At 34.1% G+C, this 18,186-nt stretch overlaps 1 protein-coding gene across 3 annotated transcripts; it reads right to left on the bottom strand.

Moving 5' to 3' along the window:
- Nucleotides 1–4,920: 4,920 nt before the first annotated feature.
- Nucleotides 4,921–11,639, bottom strand: LOC130988303 (KRR1 small subunit processome component homolog). 3 transcript variants are annotated; one of them, XM_057912116.1, is made up of 14 exons: nt 11,311–11,639; nt 10,494–10,564; nt 9,497–9,767; nt 8,654–8,730; nt 8,356–8,466; nt 7,486–7,554; nt 7,161–7,217; nt 6,903–6,941; nt 6,706–6,810; nt 6,503–6,585; nt 6,320–6,401; nt 5,763–5,906; nt 5,520–5,591; nt 4,921–5,188 (listed from the first exon to the last, which is right to left on the bottom strand). In XM_057912116.1, the coding sequence occupies exons 3-14, from the start codon at nt 9,705–9,707 to the stop codon at nt 5,084–5,086; spliced, it is 1,155 nt and encodes a 384-aa protein (XP_057768099.1). In that variant the 5' UTR covers nt 9,708–9,767; nt 10,494–10,564; nt 11,311–11,639; the 3' UTR covers nt 4,921–5,083. The 3 variants fall into 3 exon arrangements, with proteins under 3 accessions (XP_057768099.1, XP_057768098.1, XP_057768100.1); XM_057912115.1 differs by lacking the exon at nt 10,494–10,564; XM_057912117.1 differs by lacking the exon at nt 10,494–10,564 and having other exon boundaries at nt 9,497–9,715; nt 11,311–11,616.
- Nucleotides 11,640–18,186: the final 6,547 nt, after the last annotated feature.

Raw genomic sequence — 18,186 nt, 5'->3', positions numbered from 1 at the left:
TTCTAAACGATTTAAACTCCTGACCTATGAAATAGTGGAAAAATATATTACTCCATAAACATTTTTATAATCGAGTCTTATATTAATATTAATGTGAATAATCCGACTGAAGTACAAACAGAATAAACATTTTCTTAAGAAAGAAATACAATGAACCTCGGAAAGTTGACCTGATTATTTCATGATTATCTTTTTTTCAATTAAAAATTATAAATTTTCTTTAAACGCAGCAAATAAACTTTTACCCATATATAAATAATTTGTAAATTCAACAAATTTTGACTCGGGCGGCGGCGGCTACGGTATACAAGTCCAATTGGCAATTGGGGCTCTCTCAAGTCTAACTGTCACGGGTGCATCGTGATAATTGATTAATTGTTCTAGAATGGTTTATTCCATTAGTTAGTAAATAAATTTTATTTTACTATATTATTCCTAGTCCCAATTTCAAGATATTGGTTAAATCATTACAATATAATTTCTACCAAAGATCCTTATAAATTATAATACGATGAACATTTTCAATAAATAAATAGTGAGTTGAAATTAGAACTTGTTGCATAGCTTAAATGAAAGTTTTATTAGGAAACGTTTACTTTGATTATAAAATTTTCATTGAAAAAAGATGAATAAGGAAAAAATGAGAAAATATTTTTTTTTTCTCCTTTTTGTATCATATATTTACTAGAGATGAAAATATGAGAAAATATTGGAAAATATTTTCACACCCCTACCCTAGGATAATATTATCCAATATTAAAGAGAAAATGAATGAAAATGAGCTGTGCGAGAAAATATTTAACCATGCTCGAAAAAAAATTCTAACATAATAAACATGTGAAAATTATGAAAAATGGGTGAAAATATATTGTTTCTCTCATTTTCGATCAAAGTAATTACACCCTTAAATGATTAGTTAAACACTATACTGCAAATTACACTACAGAAACATAAAAATATAATAGTAACAAACCAACACGTGAGATATGTAGCCACAGAATACCAACTTTTATGGTTGCACATCTCACTTTTTTTTTTTTTTTTGATCAAATTACATTGTAAATAATACAAACCACACACACACCCCACCTAGTGGTTATTGTGGCCGAGAGTACTCGAACCTGTGACCTCTTGGACAACAGGCAACCACCCCAACCACTAGGCCATCTAAAATTTCTTATTGATTCTTCAATTGTCACTTCTTATTGATTCATGAATGTGTTCATGTAGTTAGATATGTCAATCCAATCTAAAATTTCCAAGTTGATCCTAATACACTGACAATCCGAGAGGGTTAGAGTTGAAAATTTTAGCCCGAAAATATTTCAACCTGAAAGACTATAATCGAAAAGGCTTAATCTTCATTCATATATTAGCTTATCAATTATCATTGTTCCCATATTGATATTTTTATCATTGCGCATTGATCTTTATTGAACTTCACCATGAAAAAAACATAAATAAAAGGATAATTTTCACATTCATTTAAAATAAATAGATTCTTCAATTAAATTTGGTCATGAAAAAATAATTTAAAATAAATTATCATTCTCGAATTGATCTAACACATGCTCATATATATTGAATCTATATTAAATCTCACAATTCACAATTTAAATAAAATGATTATTAAACTTTACCATTTAAAAATCTAAATAAAAAAATACTTAACTTTGAAAAAATAATAAAAATATATTTAAATATATTTGAAATAAATAGGTTCTTATTGTTTGAAATTTTATCGAGATTATTAACTAATTATTGTTTGATATTTTATTTGTTTATGTACATATTTTATAAATTTAAACAAATTCGAGAAATTAATTGATATTATTATATGGGTTTAGGACGAGAATAAGTATTAAAATCATCACATATCTAATCACATGGGATCCTCTGTTCCACTATTTTGTGTGTATCACTCTTTATCTATTTTCTTTTTTATAATTATATTTTCTTCAATTTTAATTTATTATGCTTTAATATTATAAAAAAAATAATTAGCAAGGGTTCACTCGTCCAATTAAGGTTTATAATTTTTTATTTATTTATTTGAATTAATAATTAATTATTTGGGTTCATTAATTCAAAGTTAGGGTATATAATTTTTTAAAATTTTAATTTTTAGTTATAAATATTAATTAGAGTTTATAATATAATAATATTTTTGTATTTTTATAAAAAACAATTATAAGATAGATAAATTAAGAGTGGTACACACAAAATAGTGGGACAAAGGATCCCATCTGATATCTAATAGGAAAATGGAATACTCCTATGTGGCATCACCATATTTTTGCATTTTTATTTATCCTAATTCTCTAAACATTTTCATATTTATTCATTCTTATTTATCTAAATCTTCTCATCGAACGTTGATTTTTTATGAGATTTCATCAAAATAAAATCTATATAAAAGGATGTTCTTACTCTCCAAACCAAAAACCCACATTTAATTGGTGAAGTGATTGAGATTAATACAATTTAAATTGCAATAAAAGTTGATCAAGTTTATTTAGTTGAATAAAAAATTATTTAATTTTTTAAAAAAATAAATACTTGTGATTAAATAAATTATTTCTTCATTTTAATTTGATCATGAAATAAGATATTTTGCATAATTTTTTTATTACACATTGATTTTTTTATGAAAATTTATCAATTGAAATACTAAATAAATTGATATGATATAATTTGAATATCACTTCAATTTTCTCAAGCCTTAGATGAGATGATTCTCACAACGTAGTTATAGTCTTTCAAACTTCAAACAAGATGATTCTCACGAATCAGTTTTATTCTTTCAAACACCAAACGAAATTATGCTTGAAACTCAGTTATGATATTTTAAGCTCGAAATAAGATGATGCACAAATGGTGATTTTTTAAGCTCTATATAAGATGATGTTTAGAAGTTAGTTATAATCTCACAAGCTTCAGATTATATAATCTCACAAGTCAGCCCTGGCCTTTCAAGCTCATAATGAAAATGATGTTTAGAAGTGAATTATGATATTTAAAGCATCAGATAGTGATGTTCAAACGATTGACGCATTAAGTTAGGCATAGTATTTTAGGGTTTAGACGAGATAATGCTCAAAAGTCAGATATTGTCTTTCGAGTTCTTGATGATCATGAGATGAGATGATGCTTAGATGAAAAATGAGATCTTAAATTAATTCTTATCCATCAATATATTAAAAATGTACAAAATTTATATAAACGGGTATTTTTACTATTCTAACAAAAAGTTAACATTTAATTGACGAATATAATTAAGATTAGTATAATGTAAATTCTATTACATCAAACTAAATTAATTAAAAATTAATTATATTATACAAAAATAATATAAATAATTTAAATTATAATTTAAAATCCCGTCGAATTTCAACGGCTTATACACTAGTATTCTTAATCGTGATTTACTAGCATAACTGAAAGAAATCTTATCTTATCACAATAGGTTTCCTTAATTTAGACATATGTAAATATATTCTCTACATGGAATATATTTTCTGTGATTATGTGAAAGTATATTTTGTATACTTAAAACATGATTTTGTTCTGCCCATTAAAGAGTGATCCTAAATTACAACCTCAAACGTGTCGTTGTAATAATGGTTTAGAAAATAAAAGGCATAAGTTTGATTATATTGTGCCTTGTCCAAAAAAGAAAGAAAGTTTGATTATATTTTGATTATATTGTGCACTCGGATGTGTGATGTGTTCATATTAACTGAGTTCATCAATCTTTAATAAAATTAATTAATCTTCAATCATGATTTATTTAAAACGGAGGTAATATACACAAAAAATAACACACTAATCCCAAAACTCTATCATGTACATGTATCAATGCAAAAGTACCAAAATAACAGTGCTTATTTAACTAACAAGGCAGTATATACCGATGAACAATGCAGTATATATTGATGAATAACGAAATTTAAAATATCTCGCTCCCTACAGGATTCGAACTCTGAGAAAAAAAAAAAAATCTTCCTCTAGATGCAATATCAGTCATTGATGAAATAAATGCACGAGATCGTGTCTCAGGTCTCACTAAAAATAGAAGGTCTCATTGAAGCGCTCCCCTATATATATACATATAATTTCACACAAAAATGCATAAAGTTTCACATCAAAATGCATTAAATTGTATTAAAAAAATACATTTGATTTCTACAAATTTGGTATTTTTGTCACCCCACCCACACCCACCCCCCGCCCCCAAAACCATTTTTTTAATTATTATTATTATTATATGAAAATTTATAACTTTACACACAAAAATACATAATGTTACACACAAATATGCATTTAATTCTACAAACTTAAATGTATTTTTAATAAAAAAAAAAACTTAAATGACAATATTTCCCAAATTAGTCAAACATTAATTAAAAGTCATAGAAACATTGTCATCTAATTTGTACAATTAATGACATTTTATTTTTCATATTATTAATTTTAGATAATAAATCATGGGTCAAAATTTGAATCATATTTCGAATCAAGTTGTGGGTTTTAATTGAGTTCGGCTTGACCCAACAGTACACACCATATAGCCATGGATCGGCAAATGTTTGTATCGATCTCTTCCGTTCCCTAAATAATTTTTTAATTATTTTTTTAGTTCGCTCCATAAAAAACTTTTTTTCTATTTTTGAATTATATATCCCTCCACTAATAATTCACTATTTACCTTTATTTTTCATATTTTTATAACTTTCAACACTAATTAAAATACATCTTCATCACTATCAATACACTCAACAACTTAATCATAAAACCCATGCCCCTATTTTCTAAGAAGTTTTTTGAGGAATGGAAGAGCGTATATTTTATAAATAAAAATGTTCATTTTTATTATACATGCATCTTATATTATAAATAGCGTTTATCCAACAAAAAGCATGCTACCCAAATAACATTTTTCCACATTTCAAGTATACAAACCGTTCTCAAATAAGCAGGTTCTGAGATGTAAGCATTTTCGTAAAATGTTTCTCTCTAAGTATTAGCTGCTACAACAGATTTAACATCACATAACATAGAAGCAAATCCTAAATGTTCAGGTTCACTTCGATTTCTTTTTAGCAGATGGCCCTTTAGAAGCTGCAATATATGACGCTGCATCAATCTTCTCAGCAGATTTTTGTTTGCTAAAATCCTTTGCTTTTTTCTGCAGAAAAAGAAAACACAGAAACCAGTTAAATTTATTCTCCTTCAATCCGCCTTCAATGCAAATTGACTGAGTTAACTGTAACTTGCCTATGTGATAATGCTTTATTGCAGTGTATAATTTTGTATATGCTAAGAAAATCCTTTAACTTGCAAATAATTTCTATTTATCTAGTTAAAAGAACCACTGTGCCACCAATTTGCTCACAAGAAGCACGGAGGTGACTCAATAAACAGAGGCATAGATTTTGATTATGTCTCCACTTAACACATACATGAACTAAAACGTGCAATACAGATTAAATGGAAGCTGAGAATAAGCCCTCATTTACCTTCAAAGACGATGCAAGAGCAGCAACATCATTATTGTCATCAGCATGCTTTGGAGCTTCTTTTCTAGGTTCCTGTTCAAAAAATTAGCATTAAAAACTTAACTACACCATAACACAAAAGCAGGAAAGGGTGTTCCTATACAAACCTCAGCAGGAAAAAATACACCATAACACAAAAGCATTAAAAACTAAAACTTAAATACACTATAACACAAAAGCAGGAAAGGGTGTTCCTATACAAACCTCAGGAGGAACAAATGCCTCTTCTCGTTTCCTTTTGGTTTCAGCCACTTTAGCTGCTTGTTTCTCTTGCTTCTCCTGCCACTTCTTTGCTTGCTTCTTCTGATCACTTAAGAAATATTCTCCACTTTCCAGTAGCAAATCAACCTGACATTACTCAAATGGCAAAATTAATGAATGAAATCAATCTTGCAAACCCCCATGTGCCAAAAAAAGGAATGCACATATACATATACGTATGCACGTGCAAGATCAAAAGACAAAATAATGATCATATCTCACAAACAATAATATTGTTGCATTCCAAGCCTTAGAAGTCCAATCAACAGCCATGTTAACATCATGACAACACAGGATACTGAGTAAACAGCAGGCCACACAAAAGGTCGCAGCAGCAGTACGGTTTCAGTTTATATTAAAGCAATGGACATGTCGCTGTAAATAAGTATAACTAAGGATACGAATACACTTTTCTTCATGCTACTAAAACAGGAGTTTTGAGCGTGCAAATAAATGATAACAAGTATAGTAAAGCAATAGAACTTGACACATCAACTCACCTTACTAGGTTGCTGTGGTGGAGGGAAAGGTGTGTAAGGCTTCTTGTCTTTAGCTTTAACTTTCTTTTGTTTGACATTTTTCCTAGGAGAGATGAAACAAAAGGAATTGGTTAAGTCCTGCACTGAAGTAAAAGGTTTGAGTTATATGGTACATGTAATAGGCAAAGATGAACAGATGCATACTTCTTAAACTTCGGAAGAAATCTATCCCAATTCTCATTTGCAAGAGCAGGATCTTTAGCAAGCTCTCTCCTCATCATTAGGATCTGTATTCACAGAACAAGAGGTACAATCACATAAAATGATCATCAGATCCTCCAAATCATGAGAAAAGTAGCCAAAATTGTATCAAATTCACTGGTATAATTGACCATTTAGTCATTTACCTTGATGTTGTATACTGGATGCATTTTATTCAGAATGCATTCTTCAACAACCTTCCTAACTTGTTTTAGACCTTTATATGAACCCATTGCTGCAACTGTGGACCCCTGCTCATTTAATAGAGAACGATATGCTTTGTTAATTTTGCTAGTTTGGTTAATTAAAATAAAAATAATATGAATAGATAAAAAAAAGTGACCTGGACAAGAATATAGCAGCCTGTTAAAATTTCGAGTGCCTGCATTTAATTAACCGCAATCAGATATCAGTCATGGTATAGTACTCAGAACAATGAAAGTAGGAAGATATCCAAATAGCAAGCATCAAAATGAGAGGTAGGTTGAACAAGCTACAAAGATAACAGTAGTCATTGGTCCAATATGCTTTCTATTTGTGTGTTCCCTTCTTTACTCAATCATAGTCTCTTTCATGCAGATCACTAAATCAAATGAGATACCTTAAGGGTAGAAGAATTGGGTCCCACTAAGTGTTGTCTTCTTTTAACAAATTGTTCCTGCAAACAAGCAATGAGTCAATTTGTGACTTTTGACAAGACTGGACTGATGATGCTCAAAATGTATGCCTTCAGAACAGTAAATTGACCACTTTCAAACGTTCGACAGATCTCGTATATTTTTCAAGGTAATTTCGTTTGGAGATATCTGAACATACAACTCTTTGAAGTCATTCCTGATATAAACTAATTATTCTTGATAAATAACCATATTTTCTGGATACATGATGCTCTATAAGTAGTATTGAAGCTTAGACTTAAAACATACCTTTTTGCGGACCAAGTTTCCAATCTTGATTATGTCACACTGCATCTCGTCGTTAAGAATTTTTATTGCCTGTAAGGTAACACGCATGAGCACAAATACGAATAAACTTCAAGGATTCAAAGCAGGACTACATCCTTTCAAAGATTGTATCATCTAAACTCCAAAGAAAGGCTTCTATTTTCCTCTTTTATGTAGCAGCTAACCCAACTGCTCTTGAGTTTGCAAAGATGCCAAAACTATAGTCATCAGCCTATAGACAGACTAAATTATTAAAGATATTCAAGAGAAAATTTTACTCTTCTCCTTCAATAAAATCTTATCTAGCTTTAGATCTTTTAACAAATTTCAAAGAATTTATAATTTTCAATGCATATAAGATTTTAATAGCATTAGAAAAAATGAAGTATGGATGTAAAAAAGTATGTTTTTCAAAATATAAAGCCAGCTCGTTAATTTTTTGTAGTTATGTAGCCACTTCAATTTTATTCATAAACAAGAAGATTCTTAATCTGTCCCATTTTCTTCACCTGTGAACTTGATCTATAATTGGCAAACAATGAAAATTGGCAAATATTGATCTATAATCACACAATTTGCAAATAATAGCAGCACAACCATTTTTCCATGGAAACCGAATATCATAGTACTGCCATTTAATTCTACATAGAAAACACTACGCACTAGACAAAGAAATAGAATGGTTAACTGCAACATTACTAAAAATTTAAGAACATATACTTAAGCTGGCAAGAACAAGTTCAAACTACACATAATAATATGTATTTACAGATAAATCACTTATGAGAATGTTACAAATTAATCGGCCCCTTGTCTACACTAGGGAAGAAAAAAAATCAGAAGAAACCTGACCTGAGGAGCAGGAACACTTCGTGATAAAAGCTTAATGAGGTCTCTAGCTTTGACAATTATATAGGGGTCCCTCGTCTTCCTGGTTGTTGAAACTGTCATGCATCCTTCAACCTGATAATACATAAGCCGTCCAATAAGTAAGTTGAAGAAATGAAAAATATGCACCACTCAGCTTCCAAACTGTCCATTTTTAATGAGAGTATAACACAGGCCTCTTGGGAACAATGTAAAAGCATAAATAAAGAAAGAACAAAGGAAAGAGGGGGGAGAAAAGAAAAAAAATGAAGTAGCAACCTACCAAATTTAATTCACAAGCAATACCATGCTCTTTCAATGCACCTTTCACTATTGGCCAGCACTCTTGCAAATATTTCTCTAAAAGAGTAGACAGGAGAGAAAACATATGAATAAAGCCAAAGTTGCTTGCTAACACTGTATGAAAAATAGTTAACTTAACAATCTATTTTAAGTCCAGACGAATGCAATGTAAAGTTGCTTGCTAACACTGTATGAAAAATAGTTAACTTTACAATCTATTTTTAAGTCCAGACGAATGCAATGTATTTCGGCGTAGAAGGGGCAATCACACAAGTAATGTGTAAAAGAGAGGCAATCTGAGTCTGGAAACCAACATATTAGCTTGCTGGGGAAGATGCTTTAACAATTCAATATACACAAGGTCGAGCCATCTATATCAAAATTACAAATTAACAGTTTGTCGAATATAAGACTGCTAAACTTTTACATTAAATGTTTCCCTCGACAATCATAGGTCACAAGCTTATGCAGCAATACTTCTTTTGCTTAGATGAACGATTAATGAGATGAACCATGCTAAACAGCTTTAAATTTTCAAACCCTAATGTACCAATTCCACGATATGTATATGATGTCGCTTCCCTCCAAATGCAAAATCCTCATAAATTAAAGCATTTTACTATAGTTTACCGTAAAACCTAACTCACTCAATTCACATACACAACATCATACAGTAAATTAGCATTCGCAATCGGACAGCAGTTACCCAACATTGCACAAGAAAAAATTATTTTAAGGGGGGAAAAAGGAACTAGCAGATGGAAGAAATGGGAACAATTTGCAACCTCTATATTGAGGAAAGAGAGTAGAAAATGAGCTATACCTCTGTATTGAGGAAAGAGAGTAGAAAATGAGCTAACTTCTAACATGCCGCTCTCGTTCCACGATGGATCAAATTTATCGACTTTCCAGTGATCGATGCTGGGGTCATCCCACGGTTTATCTTTGTCGTGCTTCCCCTTATGCCTCGTCCGCTGCTTCTCCTCGGCTTCACTGCCATCTTTTTTGTTGTTCTCTTCTGCAATATCAGCCATTTCTTTTCCTCCAAGAGCAAATAGAAGAGAGAGGGGTTTGTGCAACTCAAAAAGCGAGTCCTGTAAGGTTTTACAATTAGAAGCATTAGTTACCAGAAGATTTAAATCCATTAGATTATGGGAGAGGCCCAATATATGTTGGTTAAAAGCCCATTAAGATATCTCACAACCAGATCAAATTCAAACGAAAAGCTATACAAGCAAAACATGAATCAGAACAAGTACGATCCAAACCACAAATTTTAGCAGAGGAGAACTTACAAACAAAATTAAAATATGTGATCCAATAAATTTAAAGAAACTAGTTTTGCTCTAATAGTTATTTAACTAAATTATTTAAAAGTATAAGTAATTTAAACTTAATATAAGAGAGATCTCACTAATACTATAATCTATATAATATATAAAAGAGCAGTATAACGATAACAATTTTCCGCCAAAAAATTATCTATTTTTTATTCCAAAATTATAGCATATTTAAATGAATGTGTATTTCAACATCAAAGCCAACAAAGTTCATTCGGCATTCTCAATCTTTGTTTCAGATCTCAAAAGAGAGAGATCAGCATCAACAATTTCCACTTATAAGTTATATCTAAAATCCACACACATATACTACACATAAAGTTAAAATTTTTATTAAACAAAAAAGGAAAAAGAAGTATAACAACACCTAAATTTTAATGGATCAAAATTAGGGGGAAAACAGAAGGGTGTAACAGATTTAAACAGCAAGATCATTGAAATTTTCTCAATTCAATCGGGACGAACTATTCCATCACCCACCTTAATTCAATCAAGACGAACTATTCCAACAACTCCTCACATCACGCGCTTACTGAACTTGGGCGCCTTTCCTGAAAAGCGCCGCAGCACCAGAGCATTGAAAGAGAATGAGAAGCAAGCGGTGGGGCAACGGATTGGTGGTGTGGGGTTCGAAAGATGAAAGGAAGGAGGCAAGGCCACAAGGAGGACTGGGGGTGGGGAGACGACTAGGGGTGTAAATGAGCCGAGTCGAGTCGAGTATTGCTATGCTCAAACTCGAACTCGGCTATTTTCATGAAGCTCGAGCTCGAGCTCGACTCGGCCAAGCTTGAATTTTTTGAGCTCGGGCTCGACTCGATGTCATAATCGTGAGCTCGAGCTCGACTCGGTTAAGCTCGATTGTGGATTCTTACTCAAGTTTGAGCTCGAGCTCGAGCTAGTTTAAGCTCGTTGAGCTCGAACTCGTTTAAACTCGGTTAGCTCGAGCTCATTTAAGCTCGCCTCATACATTCTTTAACAAATTGAATAACATTACAAATCAACGCAAATTCCAGTCCTAAAGATAATATCTTATAACTTCTAACACAGTTGTAAGTTATAATGAAACAAATCGACAGAAATTATCATGAAACAATATCAGAAATTATCAGTTGTAAGTTTACAAAATATGAGGCGGATGTCAAATAATACAATGCAAATTCAAGATATATTGTCACGAAATATCATGAAACAAATCGATAGAAAAAAGACTAAATGAGTAGCTGACCTCATTCAAAGTTCAAACTATAGGCAATTTCCAAGAAATTACAGTTATAAAAAATTCTTTACTGGAAATTACCAGTCGCGCCGGGGAAGGAGAGCAGTTGCGCCGAGCTGGGAAAAGGAGACAGTCGCGCCGGCCGCCTGGGAAGGAGAGCAGTCGCGCCGAGTTGAGAAAAGGGCAGTCGGTGGACCGTGGTGGTGGATGTTGCTGCTGTCGCGCCGGGTTGGGAAAAGGAGAGCTAAAGGCGGCGGCTCCGTGCTGCACTACTGCTGCTGTTAGGCTCGCCGGACCTTCGCCGGAAACTCGAACGAGAGAAAGAGATTGGGGTGGTCCGGTGGATGTTCGACCTTAGGGTTTGAATAATTGCTAATTGTGCTACACATATATTTGGGCTTGTGAATTGTGATTTGGGCCTTCTTGTGGGCTGAATTATAGTATTTATTTTGGGCCTATATATAATATATTATATTATAATTTATATATATAATTGTTTGGGCTAGATTAGGCTCGCGAGCCTAACGAGTTGAGTATCAAGAAATTCGAACTCGGGCTCGGTACCTAATCGAGTAGCTTGAGCTCAAGCTCGACTCGATTAACATCGAGTCGATTTCGAGTAGCTTGCGAGCTAGCTTAACTCACATACACCCAGACGAGGCATCAATTCAATTTAGATGTAGGGCAAAATAAAAAAATACAGTTTAAGATATACTCCTAAAACATTCAAATAAGTAAATGGATCCAAAACATAATCGTTGGCCCAATGTTTAAGTTTGTTAATTACTGATTTATTGTATACATTAGTTTGAAATATTATATTATTACTCTTAAAATGTACATATACTAATATAAACAAACATATATATGAAGTATTTGTTATAGAAATAAAATTATTTTAATTATTTGAGCTGCAATAATAAATTAGTTAAAAGTCTTATTACTCTTTAAATTTGCTTATAGTAACAATATATATATATATATATATATATATATAGGGAGAGGTTCCGAAAAGAACCATAAATAAAAGAAGACCGGAGAACCATTTTCAGCCATTCGATCATCAAGATCTACGGTGGATGCATCATCTTGTTGGATGAATGCAGATCCTGGGTTCGAATCCTGAAGGAAGCATTTTTTTTTATTTTTTGAGTGCATTAATTTTAACAGCGGATGCATTAATTTTTACCGTGAATGCATTAGATTTGATGGTTCTCCCGTTCTCACAAATAATGTAGTTCTCTCTAGAACCACACCATATATATATATATATATATATATATATATATATATATATATATATATATATATATATATATATATATATATACATACACTAAATGTATTACATCTAAAAATTTAGTCTTAAATATAACAAATATGAATATATTTAAGACATATGTTTTAGCTACGTAGTTTATGTATTTTCTTAAGTAATATTATATATGTGTGTGTGATTAAAGTGGAGATACTAATTCTAATTCATGTCTTTTTTTTTTTTTTTGACTTGGGGGAGTTGGGGAGGGGGAGCAGTGAGATTTGAACCCGGGACCTCATTGTTCACACACAAGAGGTCGCACCGCTTGGTGTCCCATTGGGGACTTCTAATTCATGTCTTAATGATACGCATAAGGGCAATCATAATTTATTAGTACTTAGATATTTAAAAAATAATTTGTTCGCATTCATATTGTATCATTTTATACACAATTTATATAGCTTATATACCATTACTGTAATACTCCCTCCGTCCCAATATTCAAGTCTCCTATTCCTTTTTGGACCGTCCCAATATTCAAGTCTCCTTTCCTTTTTTGGCATAAATTACAATACAATTAGTTCAATTAATTAGGCATTCTCTCTCTCTTTCTAACTTTAATCCCTCTCTCTCTCTCACTCTCTTTCCCAAATCTGACACTCTCTCTCTCTCTTCGCCACTTCTCTCTCTCGGACGCCTCACCACCGCCGCCTCACCACCGCCGTTCCTCTTCTCTCCCGGTGACCGCAGCGACAAGGCCTCTGCCTCGCCGTCCGTTTTCCGGCGACCAGGGCTCTGCCCTCTCCTGGCGTCGACGAGGCGCCGCCGCCTCCTATCTCTCCACCGCCTCAACCGTCTGCATCCACCGCCTCAACCCTCTGATCTCCTCCGCCTCCACCGACTCCCTCTCCCAGACACATCCGCGCAGGCGCAGCCAGCCGCCGCCCATTTTTCAAGCGGCGGCGCCGCCCTCTGCAAAAGGCGACTCTCTGTATGTACTCTGCCTTCCACCGCCTCTCTCTCTCTCTACTCTCTTCCTCGAAGGCGGTGCGGCGGCACGACGGCCCCTCAGAGGTGGTAGGGTTGCGCGGTGGTGCGGTGGATTTCTGAGCTTGATTTTGCAGATTTGGGGGAAAATGGTGGTGGCTCCGGCGGCGTCTCTGAGATGAGACGAAGGGAGTTTAGGGAAGCTTCTGATGGTGGTGGTGACCGGTGGAATTGGAGGAGGAGCTTCTGATTTCTGGCGGCCGGTGGAATTTGGGGAAGAAGGTGACGGCCGGCTGGTCCACTAAATTTGGGCTCGATTTTGAGAAATTGAGTACGAGGAAGAAGGAATAAGGGCGGCGACTCGGTGGAACTTGAGTGTATGTTTGCGGCCGGTGGAACTTGCATGTTTGCGGCCGGTGGAACTCGGTGGAAGAAGAAATTGAGTGTATGTTTGCGGCCGGTGGAACTTGCATGTTTTGGGGCGGATTCCAGATGGAAGAGGAAGAAGGAATTAGTTGCTTTAATTAAGAAATAAAATAACATAAATTAAAATACTAATTATGTGGTCCCTACTAATTTAACATCAACTTTACCTCTCCTAAATACCCGTGCCCAAAACAAAGGAGACTTCATTATTGGGACGGAGGGAGTACATTGTTTAGAATTACGCCATGCCGTCTATATCTAATCAAATACTCCGTATTTGACATTGGCGAATAAGAGTAGGATTGGAAGTCAGATTTCATATGAAAGAATTAGTCAAACTTCAAAATTTATTAATTTAACTAATGATGTATCATGTCATAAACAATCGTCTTCACGTATCGATTGTGCAAGGATGAGTATAATTGATGGATATAAAGTTGCAATTCAAGGAAACTGTCAAAATTTATTGATTTAACAAATAATAAACCATTTGACGGACAATCTTATTTACATATGGATCATGTATACAATGATAAATATTTTCACAAATGTCATACTATACAAAGTTTATTACTATGTGAATGTTCTATCATTTAATTGCAATAATTTTAAGTTATGTGTAATATATTATTATCTGTTTATAACAAATATATTCATGTTAATTTTATTTATATACTTATCATTTATAATTTCATTTATTACTTTTGATTGTGTATACAACAATTGATCTATATAAAAAAATTCGGATTATGTTACTATTATCGTAATTCTAATTTGTCTTTATAGTTTAATTATTATTATATAATATTCAATAAATTTAAAATTATACTCATTTTGCATTATTATTATACATTAATTCAAATAAAATAATATTTAATTTAATAGAATTTTTTTTGTTATAAATTAATCTAACTCATAAATAAATAATGATATTTTGACATATTTATATATTTTTTAAAATTATATATATTAGCCTGTGCGAGGTGGATACATTTTATAAGGACGAGAGAAATATATATTAACCCGTGCATCGCACGGGGGAGCGTACTAGTTGTTTAAATAAAGGTGACTTTTTATAGTTGTATGTAAGTTAAATCAATGACCAATATCAATTAACAACATATTTTTATCAACTATCATTATTAGCTAGTTAAAATGTCCATCAAAATATTCATCTGCTTTTATTTTAGGTTTCTATTAAGAAATAAATTTTTTCTCAAACTTTATTTATGCATAGTAGTAAAAAAGATTTTATAGAATTTATATTATTTGATGCATAATATACTACTCTGAATTTTTTCAAAATACTTCATTCGTCCCAGTTATATAGGCTAATTGAATTCTGCAAAATGATTAAGAAAATCATTGTAAAAGAAAATTATACAAGTATATTCCTAACATGTCCATATTTATTATTTGACAATACATTAATGCTAGAGTGAATCAAAGAATTAAATTAACGCGTATCAGGACAATAAAGATGAGAAGAAGTTTGATGATTGTTTTGAGCACACTGAAATTTATACTCTTTTGTCGTGTGAATTTATGATTTTTTAAAGAAAAATTTGAAGCTAAAATGAATTAATTTTTTAATGGAATATATAAATTGAATGAGAAAAAAATGACATAAGATAACATAAAAGTTTAAGATTTTTTTTAAGAAAGTAAATGATTTATTTTTTAAAAAATTCAATGAAGTGAAATCATTTTGAATTGACATTTTCACATTTTTGCTTTCTTTTTATATAGAAATATACGCTTCATGAAAAAAAATTGATCATTTTCATAAGTTTAAATTGTAATAACGAATTTGATTTTATTCTAATTTTTTTAATCCTATTCACATCTTAGTTAGTATTTTTCATTGAAAAATTATAAAGTTGATAACAAATGTAGCAAATCACTTGTCTTGATTAAGAGCTACTACTCTATAATGTCCTCAAATTTTTAAAGGTGAAAATTTATTCATTTTATGTTTGTGTATGTGAGTGACAACTTACTTTTAATGAACTACTTTGATTACATATATATAATATTGACATTATAAGTTATTTTGTTTAAACAATTATAATTTAGAATATTTGCATGTTTTTGCCCCTCCCCTTCTATAGAATTATTTTATAGAGCGCTTCCAGCACGCCTCATCTCTTGAACTCTACTGTTCATCGAAGACTTTCCAGCAGCGCCTCCAGTCCGGAGCTCGGCGTGGCGGAGAGGCTGGAGAGAGATCCAGCAGCAGTATCGCCGATCCAGCAGAGAGATCCAGCCTCATCGCCGATCCGCCTCATCGCCGATCCAGCAGCAGTCGAGAGAGCTCGCCGATCCGCCTCATCGCTGGTTGCCGAGCAGCAACAGATGGGGCGTCTGCGCACCTCCTTGAGCTCCTGAGAAGCGACGTATGGACGACGGGCTGCTCCTGAGAAGCGAGGCGGCTGCGCACCTGAGCTCCGCCGCCAACGAGCATCAGCGCCGAGCCCATCCTCGATCCGCGCACTGCGCCCAGTCCCTAGCCGACACCGGAATGGAACATCGTCCTGCTGCTCCGGCATCCTCGCCGGCCGGAGCTCATGATAAGGGAGCTTCAAGAACTCCTCCCTCAAGCTTTAACTCGATGACTCATTCTGCTGCTCGGGCCACCTCGTCAGCCGGAACTCAAGATAAGGGATTCCTAAATCTCCCCTCTGTTTCTGCAAATTTTGAACACCCTCAACCTCGATCTTCTTCCGCTCGGTCTATATCTGCCACGGTTGGTAACAGTGCGGTGAAGAATACTGAGCCCCAGGATGCCGCTGGGAAGACATCGGCCACAAAACCTTATGATGCCGATTGCACGGCAGTTGATAGGAATTCTGTAAATCCTAGCGTGGCCGATAACGCTAGGATTTCTTATGCTAGTGCTACTGTTAAGCGACCTGTTAAACGGCAAGATTTAGCTGCTCATGTTTTTCATGATTTGCGTCCAACGAAGGAAGGAGATCAATTCTCTCTCAAAATTCCAAAGGCTTTATATTTAAAGGAGGTCCAAGCTTTTGAGCATGCACTAACAGGACGACTTCTGTTGGGGAAAGGCGATAAGCCACGTTCAACTATGGAGTTGAAGTCGGAGCTTCAACAGATTTGGGGTATAAATTCTGACTGGCAATTGATTCCGCTGGGAAAGGGATTTTACACGCTCCATTTTACTACAACGACTGATAAAGCTACGGCAAAGGCAAAGGTGATCTGGGAGCTGTCAAAGGGTCTTCTTAGGCTCCGAGAGTGGACTCGCAACTTTGATCCATTCAAAGAAAACTCTCCCTTAGCTAATGTTTGGGTGCGAATTCATTATCTTCCTATCGAGTATTGGAATCCACAAATTATCTCTGGAATTGGTCGTTACTTGGGCCATCCTCTCAAGATCGATGGTGCTTCGGCAGGTAGAGATTTTGGACATTTCGCCCGTATTCTTGTTGAAATAGATATGTCTCACCCTCTTCCTAATACTCTTCTTATTGATATGGAGGATTTTTCTTTTCATATTAAGTTTGTTTTCGAAAATCTCCCTCTTTATTGTGGTCGTTGCAAGATTACGGGACACTCCCCCGATAGATGCCGCAAGTCGAAGTTTGGGGGGATGGGTGAGCAGAATGACACGGTCAATGATAAGGCTAAGATTACGCAAGTTCACAATGGACCGCATTGGCAGGCGGCGATTACCTCGAATGAACAGGCTGCAAATATAAATGTTCAACAACAACTAACTTGGAAGCCGGTGCAGCCAGAGTTTGGCCAGCAGAAGGCTGCCACTTCAGCAGCAGGTTGCTCCGACGGAATCGGCAGAGAAACTCATGCTAAACCTGTTGAGGCTTGGTCAAAGATCGCCGAACAGGCGGTAAAAAAACAGATTGTTGTTCCGGTTCTTCATAAAGAGGCTGTCGAGACACGAAATGCATTTCAGGCTCTGGACTTGGAGAATAATGCGGAGACTTGTTTGGATACGGGCTGGATCCTATTTCTGGACCGTCTTTCGGGGTTCATTTATCTGAGCCGGATTTGTTGGACAAAATACTGGTTCCGATTCAGGGGAATAAAGATGTGATTAAAGATAGTGACTTGGTCATTAACGAGGAGTACTCTGATGTGGAGGAAACTTTGGAGATGGAGGCTCCGGATGGCACGGGTTTGAACAAACCGATTATTGACGACACAGCTGTTGCTCTCGAACGTGACCCAACTTTGGACAAAAGCGGGGGGGTTTCGCATGAAGGTAACAAGGATTTGTCCGCTCTTGGCCCGGACAATATTAC

Source organism: Salvia miltiorrhiza, chromosome 6 (genome assembly GCF_028751815.1).
Source record: "Salvia miltiorrhiza cultivar Shanhuang (shh) chromosome 6, IMPLAD_Smil_shh, whole genome shotgun sequence".
Taxonomy (NCBI): Eukaryota; Viridiplantae; Streptophyta; class Magnoliopsida; order Lamiales; family Lamiaceae; genus Salvia; species Salvia miltiorrhiza.
The sequence above is the reverse complement of the archived record's forward strand: the minus strand, read 5'-3'. Positions and strand labels throughout refer to the sequence as shown.

Excerpts from the sequence above, each read along its gene's own strand:
- LOC130988303 (XM_057912116.1), bottom strand. The coding sequence starts at position 9,707 with ATGGCTGATATTGCAGAAGAGAACAACAAAAAAGATGGCAGTGAAGCC. Across the intron at positions 7,555-8,355 it reads GAAGTGTTCCTGCTCCTCAG|GCAATAAAAATTCTTAACGA; the intron begins GTCAGGTTTCTT and ends GTTACCTTACAG. Across the intron at positions 7,218-7,485 it reads GAAACTTGGTCCGCAAAAAG|GAACAATTTGTTAAAAGAAG; the intron begins GTATGTTTTAAG and ends GCTTGTTTGCAG.